We start from the raw sequence: 18,995 nt of genomic DNA, 5'->3' as shown, positions 1-18,995 counted from the left end.
TACCTTCCATATTTATACTCATTTCTAATTCTGCACAGTATTCCTTAAATTCATCCCATTTAGCTTTAGGAAAGCACCATCTACTGTAAGGATTACCTTTTTCTGTAAATGCCTTTATATTTAGAGAGCATACAATTGGGAAGTGATCACTACCAACTGTGGATGTGGTTGAGACTTTCCATTCACTGGATCCTGCTAAATGAGCACTCACTAGCAAAATCTAAGCTTGTGATCACATTTCTCACTATGTTCATCCTTGTACCACTTCAACCAACAGTTTATCATCTATTAGGTCTTAGTGACTGGCATGGATTATATAAATTAACCATCTTAATATTGCCTTTTGATCTGCATATTTCAATAACCACACATTCATATTTATTTGGACATTGGTCCCATATCCGAGATATTTTGGCTTCATTTTTGTACAGTGGGAGACAGTGGAGACATCCACAGTCTATCTATATATACAGTCTATGGTTGTAACCATGGTTGTATTATTAGAACTCTTAATACATCCATAGTTTTAACCCACATAATTTGAAAATTAAAATGAAAACGGCATTTGAAATTAAACTTTCAAAGACTGAACCTGCTGTACAGTGGACAATATTCAAATGCAATGAGCGAAACAGTGCCCCCAGTGGATTGCATGTACATGTCACCATACTCTTTTTATGGAAGTGGGTTAGAGTTAGTTAATAGGGTTTATTAGTTGTAACCCACAGAAGACAATCCACAAATGTGTACCATGACCTACAAATATTTCACTATGCACAAACAAGGCATATTCACAAAAATACAGAACGATTTACAAATATGTATAACTTACTCTGTAAAAACGTATTTTAATTTCACATCAAAATGACATTTTACAAATGTAGTTTCACCACAACAAATACATGTAAAATGATATTTACGCATTTGTGGATCCATTTTTACATGTGAAACAGGTTTTGCACATTTGTAGATTGCTTGCTTGTCAGTTTGTGGGTCACGTGACATTTGTGACTTCCCTCCTATTTATTTGTGGAATTTTGTCCAATTCATACCGCAGCAGATCTGTAAAAAAGGAATCGGCAATGTGAGGTGCAGTTACTAGCTACACCAGCAGGTGGCGAGATTCCCTCATATGAGCTGACGGAACCACCGCCTGTACTGAAAGAAGAGTCATCTGTAGACCCGCCCCTTCTCTGCATCTGATTGGCTGTGCCGTTCCAGGTTTCTGCTAAACGCTGAAGTTCTCTCATGAAACCGGTCTCTTACACAAGTGGTTTTATTTAAATAATGGTTTGTTTAAATAATAATAATAATAAAACTTTATTTATAGAGCACTTATCAAAACAAAGTACAAAGTGCTTCACAACAAGAGAAATAAAATTGCACAGTGAATGATGAAATATAAAGAAATAAAACACACAAAAGCAATAAAATAAAAAGCCAGTTCAGGTAAAATCAGGATATGCTTTCAGATAAAAATGTGTTTTGAGAAGAGACTTTTAACGAAGACACTGACTCAGACAACCTAATTTCTTCGGGCAAGTTGTTCCAGAGCCTTGGGGCCCTGATGGCCAAAGCTCTGTCCCCCTTAGTTTTCAACCTGGACTCAGGAACAGACAGGAGACCCCTGCCCAAAGATCTCAAACTACGTGAAGGTTCATAAGGGATTACAAGGTCTAAAATATAGTCTGGAGCCAGGCCATGAAGAGCCTTAAAAGTAATCAATAAGATCTTAAAACCAATCCTAAAACAATCAGGGAGCCAATGTAAAGAGGCTAAAACAGGTGTGATGTGGTCGTACCTCTTGGTCCTGGTTAATCGCCTAGCAGCTGAGTTTTGTACAGTCTGCAGTCGTGTCAGAGTTTTTTGATTAAGACAAGTGACTTTAAATGACTTTACACAATACAAAATTTTAAAAAAATGCATGTTTGTGCATAGTGAAATATTTGTGGGTCATGGTACATTTTTTCTGTGGGTTACAACTAATAAAGTCCAATAAAAACTTCCATTAAAAGAGCATGGTGACATGTAAATGTAAATGCAATACACTGGGGGCACTGTTGCATTTGCATATTGTCCACTGTAGGTGTAGGTGAAAATGTATTGTCAAATGCCGTTTTCATTTTCAAATAAATTTTGACTTAAATATTGCTTGCATGAATGGATCAGGTTACATTGTTTGTATGTGGCTCTCACCCCCCATTCTGATGAAGTGCTTTGAAAAACTGGTTCTCCAGCAAATAAAGAACAACATCCCAGCCAGCCGGGACCCTCACCAGTTTGCTTTCAGAACCAACAGATCCACAGAGGATGCCATCTCCACTGCCCTCCACTCTGTCTTCACACACCTTGAGAAGAACAACACCTACACTTACACGCAGCTTGTTGATTTTAGCTCAGCATTCAACACAATCTCCCCCGTGAAACTAATTGGAAAACTTTGCTCTCTGGGCTTGAGTACCACACTCTGTAATTGGATATTGGACTTCCTCAGAAACAGACCCCAGACAGTTCAGATTGGCCACTCTAGTGCTCAACACTGGAGCCATCCAGAGCTGTGTGCTCAGCCCCCTCCTGTTCACGCTGCACACCCGTGATTGCAGCCCTCCACATGTCAGCAAAACCAAGGAGCTGGTCGTTGATTTTAGGAAAAAGGAGGCAAAGACACACACCCCTGTCTACATCAGTGGAGCTGAGGTGGAGCAGGTGAATAGTTTTGGGTTCCTGGGAATCAGCATCACAGAAAACCTGACATGGTCCACTCACATCTCCACCCTGGTCAAGAAAGCCCAGAAACAGCTGTATTTCTTAAGGAAACTTAAGAATTCCCGTGCCAAGTTCTTGTTAACTTTTACAGAGGAGCAAGAGAAAGCATCCTGACTGGAAACAAAACAAACTGGAATGGGATGTGCACGGCCCAGGACCGGAGGGCTCTGCAGCGGGTGACTAAAACCGCTCAGCAGGTCATCGATACCAGCCTGTTGAACAATATTGCTCGTTTTGTACTATACAATAACCTTTATGAGAGTAACAGCCTACAATTTAGCTTTAAATATTACAATTGCACAGAAAATTAGGAAATCTGAAAACAGTGTGCAATGAGCTTTGAGGTATGTTTTTTCTCATTTGGTGGGTGTGTCCCCCCCAGTTATATCAGTGTGTGCAGGTGTGTGTAGGTTACAGGTTATATGCCCCAGAAATTTGGCTTGCATGACGCCCATGCCCACCCCAGACACAGCCTGTTCACCCTGCTGCCGTCTGGAAAGAGATACAGCAGTATCCGCTGTTGTACCACCAGCTTCTTCCCTCAGGCTGTGAGACTGCTTGATTCATCCTCAGCACACCCCCATGTAAAATAGCTTTTATTTCTGTGACTTATTATATATTCATCAACTGTATATACTTTTTGTACATAATGTTTGTTTTTGAGTAGGGAACTACGATCAAAATCTCATAATACAACCCTGTGTTGTAAAATGATCAATAAATCTATCTTGTATATTGCATTTTCATTTTCAAATTTGAATTAACATTTAAATATTGTCCACTGTACAGCGGGGTACGACTTTGAAAATATAAATGTCAAACAGCTTTTCCATTTTCATTTTAACATGGTCATATAACGCCCATACTAGTATGTGGACATGAAAAAGCAAATTGGATTATTGTATTTTCAATTTAAATTTTTACTCAAATATCACATACATATGTGGAAAATTATAATGTTATTGAATTACATTTTCATTTTGAAGTTTACATTATCATCACCAATACGCTTCCATAGACACATTTATTTACTGGGACAATACTGAATTACATATGTGGACAATTATTTTTTCACAAGTACATTCCACTAATGTCAAAAGCCCAACTATCTGATGATCTGATCCCAGAATGTTTCCCCCAGTGTTTGCTTGAGAAACAATTACTGACAATGTGGACACAGATATAAGTTGTACGTCAGCTGTATTGATATGCACATGAATCCCTTTACAACAAATGCAGTACAACTTTTCCAACTCATTCACAAAGATTTATGATATACTATAAGCATTTGCTTGCAAAGGTTAATTGAGTAATAACTACTATGGGTTTTCAGTGACCTCTGTCAGACATCTTCATTTCTTGTAAGAAAAACAAGATTTTAGGACAGAATACAAGAAAAAAAAAGAATATATACATTTTGGTCATGTACGTCTGGAACGAATAGCATAGTAAAGACACAAATACTTCATCACAGCATTTATTATTTTTTTTATTTCTCCTTTTTTTTCTTTGCATATAACTCTTTATCTAAATCAAGTCTCGAAGTTCAGACTAAGCAGGCCCAACTTTGGAGACTTCAGTCACCGATTGTGTTGATGAGGATTCCTCCTCACCTCCACCCATCCCCAGCATCGTCATCATGCATGAACGGAACTGAAAGGGAAAAAACAGATGATTGATGATTCTGTAGAACAGTCAGTCATCACAACAACAAAAAGTCTCTGCAAAGTCTGGCATCTAGCGCCTTATTCTTCCCCATTTATCTTCATCATCATGCATGAAGAGAACTGAGAGAAAAAATTCTAAATGTACCATTAAAGCCACTACGTGTAGAATTTCAAAAATTTACTTTGGCACCTAAATATCTAAATACTTCTACGCATAGCGTCTTTAATTTACATCACAGTGTTGGTGAAGTGGATAAATTAATGGTGTAATATGTTTTTTAATGTAATATAAAAATGTTGCAGTACTGAGCTATATTCATATCAATACAATACAGCATGGACTCAAAGCTTCTGCATATCAAGTCATTTTCCGAGTTACTGTATGGTCTGTTAAAAGCTAAGAGGAGGAAACTTTAGGATTATGTTGCATTCATGAACCTCAGACTGAACTGTCTACCTGAGACACATAAGATACAAGTACATAAGATAATAAGATACAACATACAGTATGTGATACACAGACACTATTTCAGCACATTTTCAGCCCAAGGGGTTAAGGCCCCAAAACGTTGTTGGGGTTCCATCCATCAGTTTCTCTCAACAGTTGTCCCACATACTACTTTGCAACAAAGTAGAAAGTGCATCCCTTCTCACATTAGTTATTCATCACAACATTTAACACACCTGTTTATTGAAGAGAATATAGATAACTGGGTTGTAGACTGCAGAGGCCTTCGAGAAGCAAGAAGGTATGGTCGCTAATCTCAGGTCGAATGGTTGCCCACGGTTATTCACAACCCAAAGAGCAAAGGAGGCATAAGGCAACCAGCACACCAAGAAGCCCAGCACCATGACGACCACCATCCTGGTCACCTCCTTCTCTGCCTTCTGGGTGGAGACAGACTCAGCTTGGGCCTTTGCTGCCTGTTGAGTGAGAGAAGTGAGTTGAGTCTCATGACTTCTGGGTTCTGCGTGTTTAGTGCTCCATGTACCAAACAATTTCATCACACAGGAGACGTCATTTTGTTTATGCCTCCCCTTCAGCACATGTTATTGCTCTCTGGCTTGTACCGTTTTGAGCAGCGTCACACAATCATTAGACAAAAAAAACATTCTCATTCTTTTAACTTTGCCTCACCATTTTCAGTGTAATGAGGAGCTGACCATAGCAGAAGATAATGGTGGTGAGGGGAACAGCAAAGCAGAAGCAGAAAAGGAACATCACGTAGGATTCATTGTTGTATTTGTTGTTTGTGGTGTACCAGTCTGGACCACAGGAGCACTGCAGGCCTTCTGGGATATACCTGGAGAGATGATCACAAGCACATTGAGTGTACATGGCAGCTTTACAGTTCGATCCGTGCAAATGTAAGGGTGTGTGTGAGTAATACTAACCTGCTCCATCCGACCAGTGGAGGAACTGAGGCGATTAGTGCAAACACCCACGTGAATAAGCAGCAGGCTAAAGCATGGTCAGGCTTGAAAATAAAGTTACCGAGTGGCTTACAGATGACCAGCCATCTTTCAAAAGCTACCACAGCAAGAGACCACAGGCTTACCATACCTGGAATGACAGAAACAGACCATTTAAGATGTTTTTTTTTCAAATTAATATAGATAAGTAAATAGTAATAAAAAGGCATGCTCAATTGGAATTAGTTCATTGTTTTGAAACTACAACTTCAATCTTACCACCAAGTGTAGCCAAAAAACCTTCAATCTTGCATGCTAGTGGTCCGAAGATAAAATATTTGGATGCAAAGGAGCAGCATGCCGTGAAGGAGCCCACAACAGACACAAGAAGGTTTGCCACTGCCAAGTTCACCAGAATGTAGTTGAGATGGGACCGGAGCTTCTTGTATTTGATAGTGCATGCAATGGTGACGGTGTTAATGCCAGTGCCAACTACAAATACGAAGAACATGAATCCAGCCATGGCGTAGAAGGTGGCCGAGTCCCCCAAGTGGCTCTGAGGAACCAGGAAAGGACTAAGCGACGTGATGTTGTCGGTGTCCAGACTGACGGGTATCCAGAAGTCCTCTGGCAGCTCCATGCCACGATTTGCCCTCATTTTGCCTTTTTTATATGACTATTGATCACAATTGTTCCTCCTCAAGTGTTCTTCTTGCTTATGTTGTTGCTTTACCTATATCACCTATATTATATTATAAAAATAAAGAACAGAAGTTTTAAGAGGCAGACATGAAAGCTGTGAAGTCTGCAGTCCCAACGTCTCTAATGTTAATCCTTTGTGGAGGAGTGACTTTTATCCCTATTTAATCCCATTAAAAGGTTAATGGATTATATAATTGACTGATTGACTGAGGTTTTCATTAATTGGTGTAAGTCATTTAGTGATTTCCCCTTCTTTCTGTGCTGCCAAAGAGGTTACAGCCTGGATGTGTGTCTGACATTACAGCTTGTGTAAAGGGTTCAGGACGACTTCTGCCATATGTTCATAAAAAAAACAACAACAACCAGTTGCCACATGCCGAAAATGTATTATTAAGTGTTTTATTGGAAAATATGCACACTTGCATGTGCTAATCGTTGGAAAGCATGTATGCATTTGTATGTCATTATAATCTTCCATAGATGTGCTATATGTATCATGACATTATTAATCTTACATACCAGCTAACCTGTGCACTCAGTATATTGTTTGAGTATTTGTTTGTGTACAATAAAAGACTTTGGGATTCAGTTGTATCCAGAAGCAACTCCAGAGCTGGTTCTTGTAAAAGAATAAACTCTGCATCAACTCTGACCTTCTCCAGTGATTCTGTTTGGGTGTTTTCAGACTCTGATTCATTGGTACAAGTTTTGGAAAGGGGTCCAGATTTAATCTCTGGCCTGACCTGGTCCCTGACCCTCCATTTCATTATCTAATTCCTACTTAAGAGACACAGTAGATCTTTGCAAGAGCTCGTTGTTTATTTACCATAAATACCGTAAGACAATGATGTAAGTTATGAAAATTAATTCTGAAAGTTGCACACATCCTGCTGTTAAGAACCTCACTGTAATGGGCTCATAATAAGTATTTCAAGGTTTTGTCTTTTGTAGAAACATTACCTACAGGTATCTGAATCAAGGTACACACACGCACACACATACACACACACACACACAAGCATGCATGTACATGTATAAATGTATACACAGTGCACCTGTCTAGATACGCATGAACACTTGTTCTCCAAAACCTGGTTAAACAGGTTTATCCTACCCAGACAGCAAAATCAGATTGAAACAACATTTAAATGTCGTCAGGCAGAAGTATTGAATCTACGTTGACGCCTGACATTAAAACCAAATTGAAAGCGCTCGTTATGATTGATGTCGAATAAACGTCAGATTTTCAACCGTATCTGACAATGAATGAATATTGATTCAAGCGTCACCTAAAAGTCAGTCGGCAGCTACATTTTAGCTGATTATATATTGAACAATGTTAGTGAATCAATTATCAATTATCAATCCATTATCTAAAAGGTTGCCTGGGACTGAATTTTGGTTGGTTTCGATATATTGAAACAATGTTGTACTTATTAACTACAAGAAACCAGAACTTTTCATGACATTTTCTTTATTTATACACTTGTACAACATGATATTGTTCTCAACATGTAAATTAATTTGAAGAAAAAAAGCAGTCAGTTCACGATAGACCGTGGTGGACGTTTTCTGTAGATCACCTTGCAGTCCAACTTTGAGAGAGTGGTTGGTTGGCGTGACTAAGGGGATGGACAGAAAATAACATCTGTCCAATATGTAATGCACTTACATTGCATTTGTTATTGTTGTATTTGACTGAAATTTAATGTACAGTGCGTGCTTATGGACAAAATAACAATTTACAGTGTAATACAATCCCATTAAAAAATACCAACAACCATGGCCTCAGAAATGACCATACATAAAGTATCTCCTGAGTGCAGCCAGTACTTAGTAGTAAAGTAGTAAGTGACTGAGTATGCAGCCCAGACAAAAAAAGACTTTGCATTACTGGCAAAAAAGGATATTTCAAGCAGCAATACGATATTGTGAAACATTTCATAAAATTCATTTCACTTACCTATGTCAGGTGCAAGTTATGTAGGAAGCTCTCACCAGTCTCAAAGGAGGTGTGTCAGCAAAACAGCTTGAAATACTGTTATCATGAATCCTGAAAAGGAACCCACAGAAAGTTTCCCTTGAACTGAAAGTATGATTTTAAAATGTTTTTGAAGGATTCTGTTTCTCTGAAGGATTTGAAGTCAAACTAACCTGATAAATCTTGTATGTTCTTTTAATAAAGAATCATCCATTTGCATGCGTTAGGTTAGCATTTACAGTAAGTATAAAAGAATAAAAATGGATGTATATAATCTTACTAGTTTGAGCACCAGCAAAGGTGACATTTAATAGTACAGCTAACTTCAGTAAGTTTAAGTTTAAACAATTTTTTTTTTTGCTATTAACCTAGCCAACATCTGTCTTCACCTAGTTGGTCAGCATAAAAGAGGCTATATTTAAGCAGAAGCCTGGTATTTGCTGGGGTCAATGAGAGTGAACATCACACCTGCAAATGACATTAGCATGACATAACATTAGCTTAACGCTAGCTGGCATAATTTTTTTAACAGCAAATATGACCACTTTACAATAGTTAATTTACTTACCATTAACATTACACAACCTGTAAAGACAGCACGATACTGGCACTGGTTCAAATGTTTGCTGTAAAAAAAAAAATAGCAGGACGTTGAAAATTCTGCTAATATCCATTTGTTTTGTTTTTTTCTTTACTGAGCAAACTAGCCTATTGTTTGCTTGCTCCCCACCAGATCACCTTAAAATATTACAACTATTATAATCAATGGACCAATTTGCCAAGACAATAATGCAGCTATGAATTGACATAGCATTTTCCTTAGTTAAAAGATTAAAACTTACGTCCTTCTCCACAGCTTGGTGAGAAATGATTAAAACTCTGGGCAGTTGGAGCAGTTGAAAATAGCATTTTGTCTAGGGGAGGGCTCCAAAAATGATTTTAAGATGTTTTCCTCATTACATATACATTTTTTTGTTTTCTTTGTCACCTAAAACCACACAAGTTGAAGAAGTGAAGAGAAGTACTTTATTTAAAACAAAAGTGTCACACACATCCCTAAAATGGTTGTTCCCCAGTCCTTGTTTAATTTAAAATATTTCAGCGGGAAAGTTGGCAGTAGGCACATTGAGATAGTATTGATTAAATGTTAGTATTTCAATGTTGGAAACAAGACTCAAATACAATGTTGATTCAGTGGCATTTTTCAACATTAAAACTGCTATAGAAATGTTGATTTAAAGTAGATTTTTCAACCTCAACCATATACCAACCTTTCTGACCATAACTCAATGTTGAATTAACAACTTTTGCTCTCTGGGTACTTAAGAAAGAGGGCAGCAGGTCTTTGCCTGCTAATCTGGGTTCTAACAACATTAAATCTGATAATCTCATGCGCTGTCGCACTTTTTAATCCACTCCGCTGGTTTAAAGCTCTGTGTTAACGTTTTGGCATTTTGCCTCCTTCCCTGAGCTGAAAGTATGCATGAGACGATGAGAACACAGTGTAACTGCAACAACCCAGTACAGAGAAGGACATTATACTGTACATCAGTATGTCCGAGGAGGAAGGTGATAGATATTACAGAGGCCGGAGGGTGAATTTGAAATGAACAAATAAAAATGTTTGTGTTGAATTTAAATAGAGAATAGAGACATTAAAAGCAACGTAATCATAAAAAACGACAATTTTAAACTGGTACTGCTGAACACCTTGATCTGAAACATTTTAAAAATGTTTTTTATCTCTGCTGTGGAAAAAATTGTGTTAATCATTCCCTATAGGGGGCATTTAATATCTATGCAATTTATTGCACAAAACAGCATCATGTGTACATATTTATAATACACAAATGATCAGTCGCCTGTACAGCAGTATATTGAAAAAACAGAAAAAGATTTTGAATGCATTTTTGAATCGCTTGTGTAACAGTCTCTTGCATGTTGCAGTGAATATGTTCCTTCAACGCAATACCCATATAAGGAAACTGTATACACTCCAAACTAGGGAATGTGTTGTTTCCCAGTTTCAACAACATAAAGACACCATATACATGTTTGTATTTTTTTTTTATTTTTCACTTTGCAGATTATTTATGATTTCTTTATCATTCGAATTGTAACATTGCATATATCTTTTTTCATATGACAAAACACTTACATTTATTGTTATTTACAAATCACAAATCATTAGTGGCAGAGAGGTCAACAGTCGTGATGTGTAGTCTAAGCAGGCCCAACTTTAGAGACTTCGGTCACTGACTGTGTCGACGACTCTTCATCCTCACCTCCACCCATCCCCAGCATCTTCATCATGCATGAACGGAACTGAAAGACATCAAAGGAAAAACTCATTTAAAAATACTGTTCTTTTTGCTAAAAAGCTAAATTATTGGGCATGTAGCACCATATTGTTATTGTTTATATTTAGTTGTAGGGGAGCAGGTACCCCTTCCACAGAGGTCGCATGTTGCACCGCCTTTTTTCTACAGTAGTCCAGAATGGACAAACCAATCACTGGCTCTAGATAGGGCCATTCGCATTTTTCGCAAGTTTCACGGCCACTGTAGTTTCTCCTACACACTTAGTATGGGAGGGTGAGGCGAGAAGTTTTCAAATGGTTGCAAACTACAATTTCAATGCTAGATGCCAATAAATCCTACAAACTGCTCCTTTAAGATTGCTGTGAGTTTATATTAGTTTGGTGTGGTTTATTAAAGTGGAAATAGACTTTTCAACTTTTTCTCCCTAGCATTTCCAAGTAGTATTATTGTTGGCGCCGCTGCCGCGAAGACAAGTGGATCGCTTTCTGTTTTCTTCAGAGCCTAGCAACTACCAAAAACACAGGACACACTGCATTTGTTTCCAAGTTTCCTTGAAGAAACTAACACCACCACTCTGGAAATAATGGTGTGTTTCCACTCTGGGGAAAACCTATCCTCTTCCTCTTTTTGTTGCGCAATGGTTGACGCACTTTGTGCTGTAAATCAAGCCTTAATTTTTCCGGGAAAAATTGTGCCAGGTGGCAGACACAACAGCATAGTGAACGCTAGGTTTATAGGGAACCAATCTAATGTCATTATTCTATATTCATTACACTGTCCAATTAAGATTTACTTCATAATGATAAGTTAAAGCAAAAAAGTTGTCTATTTCCACTTCCAAGCAAATAGGAATTGACAAATGAAATGACAAATAGGAACAACCATAAACTGTACTTCCCAAGTGCAGCATGAACCTTGCATTAATGTGTTCTGCCTCCAAAACATGAAGCATATTAAGCTGTCTTTTTTAATCATTTACACAGTGCCTGCCTATAACTGTAATGTGTTTTCAATCTCACAAAACATCCAACACACCTGTTTATTGAGGAGAACATAGATAACTGGGTTGTAGACTGCAGAGGACTTAGCAAAGATGGCCGGTATAGTAGCGAATCTCAGGTCAAAAGGCTGCCCACGATTGTTGACAACCCAAAGAGCAAAGGTGGTGTAAGGTGACCAGCACACCAAGAAGCCCAGCACCATGACGACCACCATCCTGGTCACCTCCTTCTCTGCCTTCTGGGTGGAGACAGACTCAGCTTGGGCCTTTGCTGCCTGTTGAGTGAGAGAAGTGAGTTGAGTCTCATGACTTCTGGGTTCTGCGTGTTTAGTGCTCCATGTACCAAACAATTTCATCACACAGGAGACGTCATTTTGTTTATGCCTCCCCTTCAGCACATGTTATTGCTCTCTGGCTTGTACCGTTTTGAGCAGCGTCACACAATCATTAGACAAAAAAAACATTCTCATTCTTTTAACTTTGCCTCACCATTTTCAGTGTAATGAGGAGCTGACCATAGCAGAAGATAATGGTGGTGAGGGGAACAGCAAAGCAGAAGCAGAAAAGGAACATCACGTAGGATTCATTGTTGTATTTGTTGTTTGTGGTGTACCAGTCTGGACCACAGGAGCACTGCAGGCCTTCTGGGATATACCTGGAGAGATGATCACAAGCACATTGAGTGTACATGGCAGCTTTACAGTTCGATCCGTGCAAATGTAAGGGTGTGTGTGAGTAATACTAACCTGCTCCATCCGACCAGTGGAGGAACTGAGGCAATCAGTGCAAACACCCACGTGAATAAGCAGCAGGCTAAAGCATGGTCAGGCTTGAAAATAAAGTTACCGAGTGGCTTACAGATGACCAGCCATCTTTCAAAAGCTACCACAGCAAGAGACCAAAGGCCTACCATACCTGGAAGAATATTAAGTAGGATTAAAAACATTTTTAACTAATTAAAACTCAAGGATTGTGATCTTATGTATCTGTGTCTCAAAGTTTATCTTACCACCAAGCGTTACCATAAAACCTTCAATCTTGCATGCTAGTGGGCCGAAGACGAAATATCTGGACGCAAAGGAGCAAAAGCCAGTGAAGGAGCCCACAACGGACACGAGAAGGTTTGCCATAGCCATGTTCACCAGGATGTAGTTGAGGTGGGACCGGAGCTTCTTGTATTGGATGGTGCATGCAACTGTGAGCAGATTGATGGCAGTGCCCACAGTAAATATAAAAAACATGTATACGGCCATTGCATGGAAGGTGCCTGGGCTTGCTAGATGGTCCTGGGGGACCAGGAAGGGGCTCAGAGACGTGATGTTGTCCGTGTCCAGAGCGACGGGGATCCAGAAATCCTCTGGAAGCTCCGTGGCACGGTTGTGCTTCATTTTGCCCTGTATGTTATTAAAAAAAAATTAAAATTTGCTTTTCATGTGATGGTCAGTTCAAGTTCTCCTGCAGGTGCACTTGTCTATGGCAGTCCAATACAGAGGTCTGGGAGTACATTTATAGGGGCTGTCTAACTAAATACTTAATTAATTAATTGAATAACTAATTGCATGACTGACTTGGCAAAAGAAACCCCAAGCTTTGGTCAAGGAGATTGGAATATCACAGGAAGTAATACAACATCTACAAACATGCTGCACGTTGGATTAAATACCAGGCCAGAAGCCAATACAATATTTCAGGATATTATCAGTCATATCCTGTTCTTATCTAATCACTGAGACACTATTTCAGGTCAAAAGCAATGATAAACAGCACACTGACACACACAACCACACACACACACACACACACACACACACAAAAATGCTAGATGGACTGATGTAAACATGTATGCACCCAAAATTAAACATTTTAGTTGAGTGTAGTTTCATAGTGCCAAAGATAGTGTAATTGGATCCAATCTAGAAGGAAGGTCATATAGACAGATAATCCAGTCTCAGAGCTATTACAACTTCTAATGATGGATGATCTCTATACATCGTTATCGTATCAGGATCAAGGAAGGATAACCCCGTGTTGAGCGTGGATCTCAGGACAAAGCAGAGCATTTACATTTTTCCATATCAGAATCAGACATTGTATGACACTCTGTGACCATAAGTCTGCACTTTTGTTTCATAGGATGTGAATATGGAGCCAGGACAGTGACTTTAAAATATGGCACTGAAAATAATAATGTGACAGGTGTACAAGGAATTTGCCCAAATTGCCTGCTTTATTTTGAAAGATGGCTATAAAGGACTGACACAGGAAGGTGTAGAGGAGATGTACTCTATGAAAAATGCTCTGCTGTAACAGAGTTAGCTATAAAGTTGAAACAAAAGACATAGATAAACAATACATACATATTTAAGTGTATGTATTATATTAGTTATTATTAGTGGTATTATTATAGTTAATATTATTAATCTTAGCTATCGCTACTATTAGTGCTGTTGTAGTCTGTCACGCAGGGCCTGACCGGCATGCAGGGTCATGAGGCCGAAATAGCTCATTTGGGAGAGTTTTAGACTGAAAATCTATAGATCCCTGGTTTGATCCTGGGTTTTAGCCAGAAGTGGTCCTAATCTCTTTGTTGCATAAAGTCTTGGAGAGACTAAAAATGCAAAGTAAACTCCCTGTGTCCCCTGCAAATGAAAATTAAAATCTAATACTGATAGCAGAGGTAATGTTAAAAAACATATAGGGCAGTGTTTCCCAAAACTTTTTGTCCTGCATGTTTTAAATCTCTCCCTGCTCCAACACTGATCCAAATGATCAAGTGGTGAAGAACTCCTGAAGCTGCTTGATAACAAGCTGATCATTTAAATCAGCTGTATTGGAGCAGGGAGACATCTAAAACATGCAGGACAAAGGTTTGGGAAACGCTGATAGAGGGAACCGATGAGCATTGAACAATATTACAGTAAGTTGTTCATAATGTGGACAAAAACTTTAAAATAATTGTATATATAATTTACGTAATTATGTTACAATGTTAAGACAATAGTGTCCATTCCTATTGGCCCTAAAAGAAAACTTTATATATTTCATTACTGATATTCACAATTGAAAAAACATCAGTCAATCGTCAGTGTTAACAGATGTTTAATTGTTTCAGCAGGTTAATGGGGTTTTGCATATGACGCCATCTCAAACTGCTTGAGGACACAAGCAATTAGGATAATTGGCCCTTAGAATAGGAGACTAAGAAAACAGTAGGCTTACAAAGCATTAGGATGGGAGTTCATTCATTCATTATAAACAGTCGTTCAGTTTATGTGGTGTATATACCGCTGTGATTCTAATTACATAGCCACAATGCCAGGAGCACAGCAAGCAGCAACAATGACGCCAATCACTGCTAGACAGGTAAGTGCCGTAAAGTTTCGCTGTACATATAGCGTTTGGCAGAAAAGAAAATCATTAATACTTTTTGAGGCAGGTGCTCGATACATCTGTATCCACAAGTGGACAGCTGATTGTTGAGGTTCATGTAGTGTGTTCACAAGACTCTGGATGTCATGACTTCTGCATAATAATGATTCAATTGTTCAGACTTCTGGTTTTACAACGTAGGTCATCTTGTGTGCTTTCAAATGTGACACATCTGTGGCAAATCCCTTCCAACATTTGACCATATGCCAACAAAATATGGATTCTTGAATCCAAACTGATAGATGTGATAGCACTGTATCACACAAGAAATTATTCTTTAAAAAAAAAAGGGCTGATACACTGTTCTGCTGTGATGCCTCTGGTGGTTGAAAACCTCTACCTCCTGCTGCCATAATTGATCCATGTCACTTATGAGAGTTTAACATCATAATCTCTTTAGGCTTTCAAAAGTCCAGTTCTCCATCCGTTCCCTAAGACTCTTATTGTGTGTAATCCATTACCAGCAGCTCAGCAGTACGGAAGGTCACGGTGTTGGCCTGAGCTCCACTGAGCTGTTTAACCTGATGCTGTGCTTGCTTTTGTGGCCCAAATAGATTTCAGTATTCATCAGCAATTTCAGTAGACACCACATCCAATCAATCGTAAAGACTATGACATTTGTTTGATTATGAGCCTAAAAATGATTTGGAGTAGAAGGTTTTAAGGTGTTTTTAAGACTGCTCACTTAAAAAAAGTAAAGTTAAAGAGTAGTACAGAGAAAAACTTAGCATATTTAAGTTAAAAAAGTAAACTTTTTTTGTAAGCACTTTTTTTTGTTTATTTATTTTTTATTTTTGGAAGTTCAGATATCTCTGAATATAGTTCTTTGCTGTAGACCATTTCAACTTAGGTTGTGTTTCTTGGAATGTTTCATCCATTTATCCAATCACTATCTTAATGACGTGCCTAATGAGTCTCCAATCTGTTTTAATGTGTTTGCCATGACATCACAATAAATCCCTTTTCTGCAGTGCACATAAGAAGCACACTGACATGTTTCCACCAACTTTTGCTTTTCTTGAATTCTTCTTCAATTAAAACAACTTTCAGCAAACTACATCACAGAACTAAACGTTTGGCAAATTATATCGCTCATCAAAGAGGAAGAAGTGAGGGTTCTCAACTGGTTTTGTGGCAAGACCTAATTTGTACCATGTCTCACACCAGATGATTATTGTAACACTGACTCAGTCGGTGGATCTGGGGACACAGTTTTGGGGTCAAATCAGCCAGCTACAAGACTGAAAAGGAGACACAAATTGTATGTGGCATGGTGGAAACACGGAAACTAAATTAAATACCTGAAATAAATGTAGATTCATCATGTCTGAACTGTTGTGACAAACTAATTTTAATTTAAGTGAGAAATGGGGCAATGACTGACCAATGGTTCTAAAGTGTGTTTGTTTGTTTCTTGTTCCTGCCCTCTCTTGTCCTTTCTGATACAGGTACGCTGTGCTGCAGGGAGACATACGGACAGTTGGGTGAAATGAGAGCCCAAGGCATCGACCCACATAGGAACAATTAATAGATTTTTAATAAAAAGGAGTACACTGCATAGAACTACATGTTCCAAGAGTGTGTGCCAACTTACTGGAAAGTTGATCTATTAACATTTTTATCTCTGAAATAATTTAGGAAAATCTATTTTCAGAATATAAATCAATATACTGGTTATGGTATGCCATTTTTGAAATAGTTTTATTTCTGATTGATGAAGGATAGAACAAGTATGAGTATGAGTTTTAACAGATTCCCTGTCTGATGGCGCTGTACAGCTATAGTGCTGCAGCCTGATGTTGTGGTACTCATTAGCAAGGAATGTCATTCAACCTCTGACCTGAGCCGCTTGCTTTAGTGCTCACCTTGAAGCTTGGCACAGGAGAAATCCCAAACAGCACACTGTAGGTTAACAAAGAATGATGTATAAAACTACATGTTATGTTGTAGATATACATTTTTTTTTACTTCCACACAAAATAGTTTACATTATGTTAGTATAACGTAACACAAAGTGAAAAAATAAAGTGTCAGCATTTTCTTCACTGGTTTTGTGAGATGGGTGCTAGAAGGTACCAAAAGCGGCTGCACTCATAATAAAATTACATAATAAAATTGATGAAATTTAAGTGGTGTCTGGTCTTAATTTTTACTGTGACCTTTTCATCTTTCAGTCAGTATATAATTAATTGTGACGTGCTTTGGCATTGTGCTATTATGGCTTCATAACTAAATTAAAACAACCAAATTTAAAGGGCCTGCACACCCATGGTATACCCACACAGGTGATTTTAACTGAGAGGTGATTAGACCTCTTCTCACAGCTGCGTGGGCGTCTACAGATTGTGCTTGATCTCCCCAACTCTCGGGGACAAATTACACAGTTATCATTGTTACTGGCACATGGAGTCTGGATCTCACGTAATTCCCAGCACAGCTCAGCGCATCTTCAACCTGAGCAGAGGTTCAATCAGATAGAATAGCGAGAACTCCTGTGTGGGTGTGCAGGGCCTAATTAGGGTTCTTTACTCTATGACTTGCATATGGAAATATAAGTGTTTGTTTTTTTCCCATTCCAGCACAGGGACAGCACACTGTATCATTAACGAAATATGTGAATGATGAGAACCCAAATCCCCTTCTTTCCTACTGTTGTATTCCTACATAACTTGTTCATTGTAAGCTGCAGACAACAAACAAAACATAAACAATGCAAGTCTGTCATCTAATGGACATATAGTGTATTGCAAAATTTAGTTTTTATTTGCTGTATTTAGATGACTTTTTCATATTTGTCATTGAACCTATAAATAATAATATACAATTTCTTTTATATGAATTGTAAAGTTGTCTCTTTGCTCCCCTTTAGAGGAAGGTTAGAGGTCAGGTTCAGCTACACTGAAGCTGACAGGGCTTCAGTGTCTAGCACATGGGAACATTCTGTATGCCTCAGAAATAAAAAATATGGTGTAGTAACTAGTATGCACAGGCTACACATAACAATATTTCATAAAGTTAGTGGATGATCAAACAGGCATCAACCCTCAATGAAAACTATAAAATAGGATATGTAAGGCTTTTAAACCAAAGCCAATGATATTCATTTATTGAAAAATTTAATGTAATTACATAATAGGAAACAGCCTATCCCACTGATCCTGGAAGAAACATTAAGTGCATTCTTCCAGTGAAATGTAGTGGGGATGCTGATCCTGCTAATGTGTAAAATCTAAACCCACATCCCCATATTGTACAATAATGCTCCTAATTAGATTGTGTCATTGGTAATCCTATCTGTATTCAAGAGGCCAGTTTTAAAATTAATGGGGAATATCTTGTGAAACAGACTGCCTTTTCAGTTTGGGCAACAGTTAAATACACCTGTAGGCTACAACCAGACCTGCTGACAAAAAAAAAAAATTAATAAAAAAAAAAAACACTTCCCCATATTAGAGCACTGTCTTGCCCTTTTCAGTATGAGTCTAGCAGAAAAATGTGACTGACCGTATACGTTTTGAAAAGAGGGACAATTGGGTAGCTAATTGATGTGGATGGTATTTTAGTAATGCAGTAGTTGTATCAGTGGAGGGCGCACTAATTGTGGATGTGGGCGTGGCAACATTAATATATGTGAGCGTTAAATCTGTAAATTAGTGCTTTTACACTATTATTGTGCATGTATGTGCATATCTAAATAGGTTTCGGGCTGAACAAAA

The 18,995-nt window shown here is 38.3% G+C and overlaps 2 protein-coding genes across 7 annotated transcripts in view; both read right to left on the bottom strand.

Moving 5' to 3' along the window:
• Positions 1–4,237: 4,237 nt before the first annotated feature.
• LOC122887350 (blue-sensitive opsin-like) lies at positions 4,238–6,666 on the bottom strand. Its single transcript, XM_044220457.1, has 5 exons — positions 6,126–6,666; positions 5,829–5,997; positions 5,572–5,737; positions 5,118–5,357; positions 4,238–4,419 (listed from the first exon to the last, which is right to left on the bottom strand). The coding sequence occupies exons 1-5, from the start codon at positions 6,502–6,504 to the stop codon at positions 4,318–4,320; spliced, it is 1,056 nt and encodes a 351-aa protein (XP_044076392.1). The 5' UTR covers positions 6,505–6,666; the 3' UTR covers positions 4,238–4,317.
• A 3,913-nt stretch (positions 6,667–10,579) lies between these two features.
• The window catches only part of LOC122887291 (blue-sensitive opsin-like), a 29,326-nt gene continuing 20,910 nt past the window's right edge, over positions 10,580–18,995 (bottom strand). For 4 of the 6 annotated variants that reach the window (XM_044220377.1, XM_044220387.1, XM_044220368.1 and 1 more), the window contains 5 exons: positions 12,860–13,244; positions 12,597–12,765; positions 12,340–12,505; positions 11,886–12,125; positions 10,580–10,854 (listed from right to left, as the gene is read on the bottom strand). In XM_044220377.1, the coding sequence (XP_044076312.1) occupies positions 10,753–10,854; positions 11,886–12,125; positions 12,340–12,505; positions 12,597–12,765; positions 12,860–13,244 (1,062 nt within the window). In that variant the 3' untranslated portion in view covers positions 10,580–10,752. Of the gene's footprint in view, positions 10,855–11,885; positions 12,126–12,339; positions 12,506–12,596; positions 12,766–12,859; positions 13,245–16,663; positions 16,811–17,144; positions 17,182–18,995 lie in introns of those variants that run through there. The other 2 variants (XM_044220412.1, XM_044220404.1) reach the window with 2 other exon arrangements.

This window comes from Siniperca chuatsi, linkage group LG2 (genome assembly GCF_020085105.1).
Source record: "Siniperca chuatsi isolate FFG_IHB_CAS linkage group LG2, ASM2008510v1, whole genome shotgun sequence".
Taxonomy (NCBI): domain Eukaryota; kingdom Metazoa; phylum Chordata; class Actinopteri; order Centrarchiformes; family Sinipercidae; genus Siniperca; species Siniperca chuatsi.
This window is presented reverse-complemented; position numbering and strand designations above follow the sequence as displayed.

Coding starts and splice junctions, on each gene's coding strand:
- LOC122887350 (XM_044220457.1), bottom strand. CDS start 6,504: ATGAGGGCAAATCGTGGCATGGAGCTGCCAGAGGACTTCTGGATACCC. Junction 5,998..6,125: donor TTTTTTGGCTACACTTGGTG/GTAAGATTGAAG, acceptor CTGTCATTCCAG/GTATGGTAAGCCTGTGGTCT. Junction 4,420..5,117: donor ATATTCTCTTCAATAAACAG/GTGTGTTAAATG, acceptor TTTCCCTTTCAG/TTCCGTTCATGCATGATGAC.